This window comes from Cyclopterus lumpus, chromosome 15 (assembly GCF_009769545.1).
Source record: "Cyclopterus lumpus isolate fCycLum1 chromosome 15, fCycLum1.pri, whole genome shotgun sequence".
Lineage (NCBI taxonomy): Eukaryota > Metazoa > Chordata > Actinopteri > Perciformes > Cyclopteridae > Cyclopterus > Cyclopterus lumpus.
This window is the reverse complement of record NC_046980.1, coordinates 16,762,043-16,774,426: the sequence shown is the minus strand read 5'-3', so window position 1 is coordinate 16,774,426 and position 12,384 is coordinate 16,762,043. Positions and strand designations below refer to the sequence as shown.

At 43.6% G+C, this 12,384-nt stretch overlaps 1 protein-coding gene across 1 annotated transcript in view; it reads left to right on the top strand.

Annotated features, from left to right (window-relative positions):
- The window catches only part of LOC117743886 (striatin-like), a 29,885-nt gene extending 17,816 nt beyond the window's left edge, over positions 1–12,069 (top strand). The window contains 16 exon segments of the mRNA XM_034551824.1: positions 857–930; positions 3,073–3,151; positions 3,913–4,080; positions 4,695–4,830; positions 4,921–5,083; positions 5,954–6,064; positions 7,291–7,382; positions 7,384–7,438; positions 7,566–7,702; positions 8,015–8,190; positions 8,510–8,557; positions 8,650–8,771; positions 8,862–9,029; positions 9,117–9,257; positions 9,868–10,056; positions 10,489–12,069. Of these exon segments, the coding sequence (XP_034407715.1) occupies positions 857–930; positions 3,073–3,151; positions 3,913–4,080; positions 4,695–4,830; positions 4,921–5,083; positions 5,954–6,064; positions 7,291–7,382; positions 7,384–7,438; positions 7,566–7,702; positions 8,015–8,190; positions 8,510–8,557; positions 8,650–8,771; positions 8,862–9,029; positions 9,117–9,257; positions 9,868–10,056; positions 10,489–10,658 (2,029 nt within the window). The 3' untranslated portion in view covers positions 10,659–12,069.
- The last annotated feature ends 315 nt before the right edge of the window (positions 12,070–12,384 follow it).

Here is a 12,384-nt window from a genome sequence, read left to right as displayed (position 1 = left end):
AGGCGTAGTCAAAGTAGTGGTCTTCCTAAGAGACTGGAAGATATGCATTTATTTTGAAGGAGCCCATCTTACTGTTTAGGGCCAAAAGGGAAGAGATAAGGGAAGTAGCATTGTGTTTTATTGATTTTGAGAAGTCTGCCTCCTTGTACTGTTAGGCAAATAGCATGCTGTGTAGTTGAGGTATATGCATGCATACCTGATACTAACCAATGGAGAAGCTTTATGCTTAGTGTATGGATTGTACTTAACCTTTCGAAACTCTGTAAGGCGTGGCATTTGTCCTCTCACGTGAAGGCGGTAGACAGTTAACTATTTTAACAGATTTTGATTCATATAAATCTTTATTATAGACTGTGGACCCAACGACACGTGAGCGCACCCGGCTGGGACAGAAATATATGCTTATGATCCTTATTCTTTTATTAAATACTTTATATTTTAAATTACTGGTCTCAGGACATCTTTAAAAGTGCGGGAAGCTCAGAATTTTTCGGTTTAACTTAACATGGTAAATGTAATTTTTCACTCTTTTCCATTAGATCGATAATGAAAATGATTACTAGCTGCACCCCGGTTTTCTATATCATGATACATATTGCCTTCTAAAATAAAAATACTCCATTCAATGTTGTGATATTGATGTCAACACAGGCCCACAAACTAGCGAAGACGTCTAACAAGCGGACGTGTTTGTGAGAAGTAGATCCCGTTGTGTTGGGAGGACTTTCAAAGCTTATGCAGATGCCATGCATAATGACTTTTCTAAAATAGCTTCTTCTCAGACCTTTTTAACTAGCCTTGTTTTCCATTTGTCTGCTGACCTTTTTTTTCTTTCTTTCTTCTTCTTTCCTTCCAGAGCGAAGTACCACAAGTTAAAATATGGGACCGAGTTGAATCAAGGTGACATGAAGCCTCCGACCTACGACTCTGGTAAGCGGCCGACCCCACCTCCTCACACTAAACCACTGATTGTTGAGTTCACATACCTCGAGTGACAGGACTGGCATGAAATGCAGCGTTCGAAGGCTGCATTCATGTTGCATCTTGTTTGCTACAATAACTCTCGGTGTCCTTTCCTGAGTGCATTTGTTGTTACAGTTGTACAACAAATATTGAGCTGCTTGAAGAGGCAATGTAGCACAGTTGTGATCAAATTGATTAAAAAAAGGTATTGCAGATCAAGACTGTTCATGGCTGTACGTGTAAGAAAGAAAAGTTGAGGACAATCACACTTTAACAAAGACACGCGATATAAAGGCTCACCTTTTTATTAAATGTTATTTCACTTGCCTCTCTCTGGCCATTTAAATAGTTCATTCAGTAGGACATTTATTACCAGCCAAACATGTGGTGCTCAAAACATTGAAAATTAGCATTCCAGAAAAATTCTAAAACATGACCTAGTTTCAGCTTTCAATAGTGATTATTTGCTTTTTCTAATATGATCATAAATGGAATCGCTGTGGATTTTTGCTAAAATCAGGGCATCCCTGTGGACCTCGGATATTCTGATAAGCATTTGTTAATTAACAGACCCAACAGTTAATCCGCAAGTTAATGGGTTAATGCAAATGTTTAATGCTGTGAGCACTCTGAACGCCCCTTACACAAAAATGTGTCACCGCAAATGAGAAATCCCAAATGAGCCTAGAAAAAACGGAAATCTAGAATTCAATTACAACTCAATCGAAAAAGGCTCCCAGACAGCTACACAATGGCGGTAATGGTGAAATTGTATGTGATCTTTATCGGATATCTTCGACACTAAAAGTAAAACTCTGCATGGCTAAATACCACTAGAAGAAAGTAAGAACAAATCCACACAGTCTACATGAATTGAGTTTAAACTACTTCACCCACTCAAATCTCAAACATCCTAAATGTTACTCTCACTTTTTAGTGTTCACCCTTCCCATTACAGTACCTACTTGTACCTTGGTATCACTCTTGTGTCAGTTTCCTGCCTGCTCCTTCTTATATTATTGTAGTTTAATTGGCCCTCTCATGTTCAAGTCCTCTGTCATCATTAAGTCAGATTGCGACATTTCCTCTCCTCTCTCCTCATCTCTATTCATGAGGGCTGTTCAAAGAACCGAGCCCTTGAAGTGTTGATGAATTGGGGAGGGGGGGGGGCAAAGGGGAGAGGTGTTAGGTGGAAGAAGAGGAGTGGGAGGTGTCGTTCGTATGGTGGCGCACCTGCCCGCTCCTCACCCTCCTGAATTAGGCATGACCCACTTTTTGAGACACCGTCGTCTCTGCCCCGCCAAATCAACCTCCCATTCTCTCTCACACACACACGCACACGCGCACGTGCACACACACACATACTCTCACACTCCATATAAATCTTATTAACACGTCTCTCTGCCCCGTGCAACAATTCCCAGCTGACTTGCGAGTGGAGTACTGGCAGTGTTGAATATCAAAGTGAGCGTTGAATCCCATCATTGCTTGTTTTGTCAGAGCTTTCATACACGTTGTGTGTTGTTCTGCAGCGGGCACAAACACACGTTGTGCTTTTTCAAGGAAGTCATGGGAAGTAGTTGGAGCAGAGACCCACCATTTTAAAGGTGTCAGAATGCATTATTTAATATTGAATGTCCAGTTGTAGCATCAAGAACAAGCCATTGCTAATGAGTTTTAAATCTCTTCTCTCTTTTTACTGCTACTGCTGTTGTGTACAACCTTTTTAATAGGGTAATAATTACAGACTGAGATGTAAATATTTGGACTGAGGCTTGATGTTAAACTTACACATGTTGACAAATGATAACTTGGGTCCAAATCCAACATGAGAAAAAGGGTAAATGGGTCGGAGCTTAAATTCGTCAATACTCTTGGCCACAGCTGCAAAAATCGTTATTTGTGTAATAAAATGAAAGTTTCTATTCAATGGCCCAATATAAAGAGTAGCAATACCCTCTTCCATTCAACTCAAATCCACTGTCGACCTGCAGAAAGAATGTGTGTAGTTGCCAGGATTCTGTGTTGCAGGAATGTTTTGGTCATGTTTACAGAGTGGAAATAATGTGCTGTTTGTGGAGCTCTGATTTGTGTCCTCCTCTCCTGCAGATGAGGCCAACGAGAACGAGTCCTCTGGATCGCTCAACAATCAGCTGTCCTGGAAACAAGGACGTCAGCTCCTCAGACAGTAAGCGTACACTCTCGACTCCTTGTGACAGTCTTCAACCCAGAAAACTTAAATCGCTGCACCAAAATTAACTGTAAGAGTTTGAGTTACATGGAAACTTTGGGGAAGAGCTCCCTCCCATGGGCAGCAGCGGTCATTACCTGCTCTGTGTTGGGTTTTCTGGGGGAAGTTTGGTTATCGTGTCGTCCTGCTCTAAGTCTGCGTAAATAAACCGGGCTTCGGCCTTTATCCCAGACACTATCAGGTAGCCTCACGCATCATCTGCCCCAACATGCTGGCCGCTGAGGCAGCCAATATATCCTTGATTCTTGTGTCAAGGCACAGATCAACAACGTGCTAAGACACCCCCCCCCTTTAAGTCAGTCGCCTCGCTCAATTTGCCAGAGCTTCTTCTGCATCCCCTCAGAGTAGGTGAGATATCTGATGAGTCACTCTTCTTGCCTCAGCAAAGCCGATACATCAACGAGACAACTGCCAGAGGACATGGCACTTTCGACAGTAACGAGTACTCGACTCGTCCTCCTCTCTGATCATTTTGAAGTCGTTTGTAGGAATTAACTTATTGTTAGGAAAGTTAGTTTATGGGCCTTTGCAGCATTATTAAAGACTTGTTTAAAATGTTTCTGCATCGTCTCATCCAAACTTTCTCCATACGACACAATACTGTACATTAATACACGTATTCCTTTCACAATAAATTACACTTTTAAAATTGGGTTAGACCCTTTGCAACCAGGTTTACGTTAATTGCCTTGTCCCAGGTACCTGCAGGAGGTGGGCTACACAGACACCATCTTAGACGTAAAGTCCCAGCGGGTCCGAGCGCTGCTAGGACTAGCCGGGGACGGAGCCGGAAAGACAGGGGAACGGACCAGTACTGAGCCTTTGGTCAATGGGACAGACGCATCAAAGGCATTGGGCAGCAGAGGGTAAGTATCCCCCCCTCTATAGCCTGACTGACAACAGCAGAACTACATATTTATTGCCTGTGACACTGTCTGGGAGGGGTCTAATAAAGAACCCCCGCATACCTACAGTTATAGACATGCCTAGTTTAGATTGCTAAACTGTATCAAGGTCAGTTTTTTCCTTAACTTTTATTCAACATTTCTACTGGCCACTAAATTTGTCTGCCACTTCTGAAATCTACTGTAAATTGAAGGCTTTAGAATCGTCAACACTGAGTCAGTGGTACCAGACAGTGGAAATATGGCATGTATCATAACTATTCACAATTTAGGAATTGCTTTTTTTAAAGTAATATGTCTTTATAATAAGGAAAACCTATGTGACCTGAAGTTTTTACTTTCCACAGCCAACATTTACTCTGTATTTAGAAGATGGCAGGTGGAAATTTCATTCCCTGAATCCACATTTGTAGTTTTCTATTAAATAAAATGTGCGTATATTGCAACGTGGCCTTAAAGGGCAACACACACCTGCGTTTGCTGCTTGTGTGTTGCACAAGTAAAGAGTGGAGTTTTTACAGATACTGTGCCTTTTTATAGTCTGATGTGATGCATCCACCATTGCTACTTCTCAGGAAAGCTGAGCTCTCTGACAGTAGCGCTGTACTGGAGGCCTTCAAGTTCATTGAGAATGCAGCAGCTGAGTTCAGCGATGATGATGATGACGAGGACAGCGAGGGGAGGGACCGGACCAATGTGGAGTCCAGAACGGTAAGAAAATAGTCATCTTCTGCACTTGCACACAGTTAAGTAGAAATTGTCTCTGGGCTATTCATTAACGGTCCTCAATATCTTCTCCAGATCCTGAGGAAGAAGCCCACGTCGTCAACAACGCCGGCCAGTATGGACACCAGTGAAGACCCTGACACAGAGGAGGCACTGAAGGGCTTTGACTTTCTTTCCAGTCCTGACGAGATGGACACCTCGCCAGAGTCCAGAGGCAACGGGGACGGCACAGACTGGGGTGAGTCATGGATCGGTCAAGAGCAGAGTTTGAGTTGCAAGAAAAGCACCGTCCCAACACCACAGATGCAGTTATAGCACAATATCTAAATGTTTATTTATTTTTCTCTTCCACAATGACATGCTTGATTCTATTTTATCTACAAATTAAATGCACAAGTTTCCCAGGAACTGAAAATAACGATAAATATTGTATGCGGTTATCTTATAAAGTTGCCTGCTCGTCTGAACTTGACTTCTTCTCATAGTTGGGTGTTCATGGAGTTCTCGTCATTCATATATCACACTGTGGTCATAAATCATGATGTTTGGATGTTTCTCTGTTTAACCCATAGTTTGTGACCTTCCGCTGTGTGTTCCCATAGCCAGCCTGTGACCACAATGTCTCTTCCACTCCTGTGTGTCCAATCCACCTGATTCTGAGTCCACTGGTCCTGAGACCTAAAGCCAGAAAAACAATGGGCTTGATTTCGTTTTTGAACGCGGGTTTCAGTATTTGACGTGTGTGTGTGTGTGTATACAACTATTTGATTATCACAACAAGTTTCCTGTGAGGACTTAATGATTAGATCCGTCTTGACTCAGAAATGTTCAAATGAACCCTCCCACCACTCTCACTTCTTCCAATGATGAAGAAATCCTCAAAAGATTAAATGAGATGGTTATTATGAGTCTAACATCACTGAGGTGTTAGTGGCCTGCTAAATACAGTCTTAAAAGCCTTCTACTCTCCTGGAGGCTTTAGAAACCCCCAGGAGAGCACGAGTCTGATGAGGTCTGTGCATCTTGCCCCCCCTGCCAGTCCACTTGGGGCCTCCACCAGAGCAGTTTCTCAACAGCCTCTCGGCCTGGTTTTGTTCCCCCTGTGTAGAGAAGGACGAGCAAGGTCCCATTTCTGAGGCCTGGGAGGTGGACCCGGGCATGATAACCAAACTCAAGGAGCAGTACAGAAAGGAGCGCAAGGGGAAAAAGGGGGTGAAGAGTAAGTCCTGTCAGGCGTTGCTGCCACCCTCCTACTCCTCTCTCTCTGTAGAGACTTTCCTGAGTTCAGCCAAAAAGCCTCGAACCGAAACAAAACATTGTGGCTGTTTTTTATTTTCCCATTTCCTTCTTTAGCTGCTCCTTATTATACCTTCTTACTTGGCATTGCTCTATTCTTTTTGTCTATCACTCCATATTGAATGTCTCCTCTGTCTTCTCGTGAATGTACTGTTCATACAAAATCTGTCACCTTTATTTGACCTACCCAAACAAACTGTAACGCTTGATGCATGTCTTTCTGTCCCGTTTAATGTTTTGATTTCTACACACATCATCTTGTCAACACTGTCAAGTATCAGATTAGTGGGATGGGTATTCGTGCTGGACATCTGGACATCTAGTGCTAGTGACCACAGTCATCTGTTTTCGGTTGTTTCTCCAGTCATATTCATATAATTAGCACCATCTACATCCTCATCGGTCAGCCATGTTGATACCACAGTATTGTGCTGCTGTAAATTAATATCAATGACAAGATTTTTCAGTGACTCAGCTGAATACTGCAGCTCTCAGAATAACGGCCTTTTACTATGATTGACTCACGAGATCAACAACTCTGTTTGTCTCACTTTCTTCTTCATCTCAATGTCAACACCACATTTTAAATATGACTTTCTCCTCCTCTGGTTGAAGTAGAGGTCTTTTTTTCTCTGTGCACTCTGTGGGTGTGTGGAGGAGATCATCTGGAGGTCTGTCACGGTTGGTTATTTAGAGGTGGTTGAGCCTTTGGTACACTACTATTGAGTTACGGTTTGACTCAAAGGGCCCATTTGTCTTAAATTTGTTGTGATCGTTAAATTCCCATCCACAATTGGTTCACTAAATGATTCTGCCTGGGCCGAGACCCCATAAACACCAGCTGTATATTATATCACTCTCCATACAGCCCACACTTGGAGATGAACATATCTCAATATCTTTTCTACTTCAATTCATCTAACAAGGACTTCCTTTTATTTTCTCTTCCTTTACATACTATCAATTAATTAATTTTCTTCCCTTTCAGTGCTGCTTTTCTTCCATATCGCTTTATCAGCTTGTACTCACAGCTTTTTAATGAAATATTTTATTGTTTTATTGTCATATTTTTGCCTCCTCTTAATTTCTCTCCGCTCTTCATGGCTGTGTGTCAGCTCGGTAACACTGTTGACCTGACTCGTTAAACAGGGCCGAACCGGTCCAAGCTGCAGGACATGCTGGCTAACTTGAGAGAAGCAGAGGACCTGTCCCACATGCAGCCTCCACCATCCGCCCCCCCAGTCCCGGCCCAGCGCGGTCCGGTTCAACGAGCATGATGGGAACCGACCGGATGAAGGTGCTCGAACAAAAACACCAAGTAGACTTTAGCGATCAACTCTTTGTTAGACTTTCTTACATTCCCTTCATCCCTGGCTCACTATGTCCACAGTGCTTGTGCATTTATTAATTTGTTCTTTCCCCAGTTGAGGCGCTGACCTTCCCGCCCACCTCAGGGAAGTCGTTCATTATGGGCACAGATGAGGCCATGGAGAGTGAGCTGGGCCTGGGGGAGCTGGCTGGACTCACCGTGGCCAATGAGGCCGACAGTCTGGCATACGATGTGAGTGGGAGAAGGCAGAATAGATCTTAAGTGTCATGAGACCAGTTCTCTGGGGAAAACTATTTATGTTCATGTTCTCATGAAAAGCGTCCGTCCCACCGTCCTCCTCTAATCTGCGGCATGTCTACCAAGTCGCATCACATGCTGAAAACTTGAGACCATCAGCGAGAAGATTGGCTATTTCTAGATAATTATTTTTGTCATTGGTTCACCAGTCACTCTGACCTAAAGGAGCTGTTTTTGGACTACTGGTTATATACACTAACACGGTTAATTGAATGTTGAGTTACTTATGAGATTTCTCTTCCTCAGATTGGCAACAATCAGGATGCCCTGAGAAAAACATGGAACCCCAAATTCACCCTGCGGAGCCATTTTGATGGGATCCGCGCTCTGGCTTTTCACCCTGTGGAGCCGGTCCTGGTCACTGCTTCAGAGGATCACACGCTCAAGATGTGGAACCTGCAAAAGACAGCTCCTGCCAAAAAGTATGAATGTTATGTCTTCCTTATTGGCTCATTGACAGCTGAGTGTTTGGTTCAGTCCCGTTTTGTTCCTGCGGCCGCATAGTGAACATCCTTAGAGGGAAAAGTTCTGTGGTTGATTACATGATGCATAAGGAGGATAGTTCATCTTTGTTGACTCAGCCCTATGCAGCCCACACACAGCCTGTGGTAATGTGAGGTATTAGTACAACAGAACAGCAATTGTACATTAATTTATGGCTCTACAATTCACCACCAATAATTAAAAAATCTGCACTGTTGTGTTGTATGTTACATTAATGAACACATTGTTTGTCCACAGGAGTGCATCTTTAGATGTGGAACCAATCTACACTTTCAGGGCCCACAGGTAAAAAAATAAAAAAAACACTTAATGTAAATGCAAACCGATTCAGTGTTTCGCCAAGAAGTTTAGCTAAATACTTTTTAATTGAACCCCAGGGGCGCAGTACTGAGTGTGTGATGAGCAGTTCAAGGGGAGCAGTGTTTCAGCGGAGGGGTTGACGGGACTATACAGTGCTGGAACACCCCCAATCCCACATCGACCCCTACGACTCCTACGGGTAACCGCGTCAAGTGTTTGTTGAATCTGAGGATTTTTCAAGTCTGCTCACGGTAACTGACTTTGAATCGTCTTGTGTTTTCTGAAACAGACCCATCGATGCTGCGCGGCGCGTTGTGTGGACACAACGACTCAGTCTGGGGTTGGTGGTACAGCAGCGCACACCAGCGCCTCCTCTCCTGCTCAGCAGACGGGACCGTGAGACTGTGGGACGCCAACACCACGTCCCCCGCCCTCGCAGTATTCAACGAAGACAAAAGTAGTGACTTCATCTTGACTATTTTTTCTTTTCTTAATATTGGCTTTAATTGAATATTTAACATCAATGTATCTTTTTGTGTGCAAGAGCTCGGAGTTCCCTCCTCAGTAGACCTGGTGTGCAGTGAACCAGCCCACCTGGTCACATCCTTCACAAACGGGCAGCTTGGCCTCTTCGACATGGAGACCCGCCAGCTGGTCCTCAGTCTCGAGTCCAATTTGGAGCCGGGTAGGTTTGCCAGATGAAAAGCTTTAAATGCTTAAAGCTTTTAGACCAATCAGTCAAATTCTCCATTGATTTCTAGGCTTATAATAATATGAATAAATAATAATAATATAACGCACTGTGTAACACTTCTTGAATTCAATCATGGCGTTGAAGTGGAGTTGGTATGTGCAATCAGAAAATATGGCTCTTGAGGAACATCTAGTGGCCGCTGTAAGAAAGTAAATTATTAGAAGACTGATCCACAATGTTTTTCTGTTTTATTATTTTATTTGGTTTGATTTACGAAGATTACGACCTAAGCTAACAGTTAGGTCGTAATACACAACTTCAGTGATAACACCTAAGTGTGCACATAAAACAATCTAAAGTATGTATTTCTAGTGTTAGTATATTATATATAATATTAGTAACAAGTAAGTAACAGCTGACTCGGGTGAGGCGTTGCCACACTGCCTGAAAACGTGAAGTTACTGTTTTACATGCTTAACATCCACACATGGAGCATAATATTTCCACTGAGCCGATTATTATTATTTGCTTTGTTGCTTAGGATTTCACTCAAATTGACAGTTGGTATAAGTCGTCTAACGTTGCTGCTGTTTTGTACCAGGTACTCCCTGTCAGATCAATAAGGCCCTCAGCCACCCGACTCTTCCCATCACCATCACCGCTCAAGAGGACAGACACATCAAGTTCTTTGACAACAACAGCGGGAAGCTGATTCACTCCATGGTGGCCCACCTCGATGCTGTCACAAGCTTAGCTGTAGACCCTAATGGACTCTATCTCATGTCAGGCAGTAAGTACCTCTTAACCAGTGTCCCCCTGTGCTTTGTCTCACTGTTTACCTTTATCCATTAGTTCATTGATAGCGGTGAGTGTCATGTGTAGGTGGATAAGTGAAAGGCTTTGCTCAACGATGGCTGTGTATCATCGTTTTTTCTTTCTTCTTAATGATGTGATACCTTATCGACATTTGGAAAGGAGTGTTTTTATGGCTCCCGCTGGCGACAGTTGTTGATGCCACATTCTCATCAAGACGTGTCTCAGAACGGTTTAACAACCTATAAAAATATAGTAACGCCGTTCTGACATCTCACTTCTAATGATGAGGTAAATAAGGTTTTAGGAGAAACTGGTTCATTTATTGCACTTCCTTTGGAGATCACAATAAGTTACATGTATTAATTGCTGCTCTCCTACCACTAGTAACTCGTTATGTCCTCTGCAGGTCACGACTGCTCAATCCGTCTGTGGAACCTGGAGAGTAAAACCTGCATCCAGGAGTTCACGGTTCACAGGAAGAAGTTTGAGGAGTCGATCCACGATGTGGCGTTCCATCCGTCTAAATGCTACATCGCCAGCGCCGGGGCGGATGCTCTCGCCAAAGTGTTCGTATGACGTGGAGCGTGTCTCCCTGCAGCCCCGCTCTCTGACTCAGCCTCCCATGATCGGGGACCAATAGAGACACAGGAGGGGAAAGACCTTCAGGCTTGGGTCCAGTCCCACCTCTCACAGCCCACTGGTTTCCTGTCAGACTGGTAAACTATGTAGCCACGAGCCTCAAAGGGGGCGTGGCGCTCCATAAAGAGGGTCGGCAGGGAGGAGGGCAAGCAGGAGGACTCCATCTACCATCCAGGCAGGCCTGGGTGTGACCGGCCACAGCGCCACCTTCCCCCACCCCCCACGCTCACCCAGAGACAGACTTAAACTCAACCTCCGTAGCTAGGAGGCTCAGGACAAGTGTTAAAGAGTTTCGAGTGGAGAAAATGAGGTTTCAAGCCGGTCTTCTGCCCCTGTGACTTCACGCTCATCCCAAATCCCTCTGGCCCTCGACCTTCCCTCTCAGACAAACCAGGTCTGGATCCTTTACTCCAAGTCAGGTTTTGTGTTGTGTTGTTCCAGACATGTGGGGTCTGAAGGCTCGCTGGAGCTGTCGTGGAAGCCTCTCACTTCTTCTTCTCTGCTTCCCGGACTGACTCTGCTTGCTGGCCTGCCTATATTTTCCTTTTTAAAACACGTATTGACAAATGTGCCTTTGCTTTAAAAAGGTCTCGAACATGTTATTTTAACAAGCTTGTTTTGGGGAACAGGGAGGGTGTGGATGGCGGACAAATGGAGCTGGTTGTCACAATGTTGTTGATTTTAACATTGGATGTAAAATTACAAATGCTTATAATAAACAAAATATATATTCAGTCTTAAAATTTACTGTGCAGCGTGACTTTGAGTGCTCCTTTTTGATAAGTGTGTTTGGGGAATCAATTTTGTGCGTTTCACTGCAAAGCTGGTAGAGTGATACAGACCATTAACTTTAATGCCTGTTTGTTAAATTCAAGTAACTGTACACTTTAGAAATAAGATTACAAGCATATGTGTCCAAAGTAAACCATCTTGGTTATATAATTACAATTCAAACTTGGTTTGGATGAACTAATTGATTTTGGCCAGTTTGCTCTTGTGTGAATTGAATGGCTTGTACTGTACGTAGTTTTCCCCAATTGTGCGGAAATGCTCGACGACAACGTGATGCATCATGTCTGGATTTATACAGTCGTCCAGTGTTCAGCAGGACGTTAGTTCAGTACTGTGTGACTACTTTGAAATGAGGAGTGAACCATCCAACACAGACAAGAGAACTGTCCTGGCAAGCTCCAGTTTCCTGTGATCTGTGAGGACGGAACTACCCGCGGGGAAACCAATACAATCAAGATGTCGTACGTGTAGAGTACAGCTTCAAATGAGCCATTTTCTCAGTCACTGGTTTGTATATGAAAGTATGTTCAAAATAAAACCTGCTGTAAAATGTTAACTGGGCTCTGATGTTGGTCATTTGACAAACTGAATGTGGTCATCAGGGTTTTCAAAGGCCGACACTGGCCATGGAGTGAGGGTGTTGCGCTCTAGGCCACGGCTTGATCCATGTTTGTTTTTTTCATCCCATATTTGTTTACACCTAAACAAATTGGCACTATTACATGTTTGCCAAATTAGCTGTTAACAAGTCCTACTCAAGTGAACCTGAGGATGAGCACACAACTGTCGCTGGATTACTTTGATAGTTCGGAAAACTTCAATCGTGATGATTCTCGGGCAAGTTCTGTAGTTTTGAGGAGCATCTTTTTGA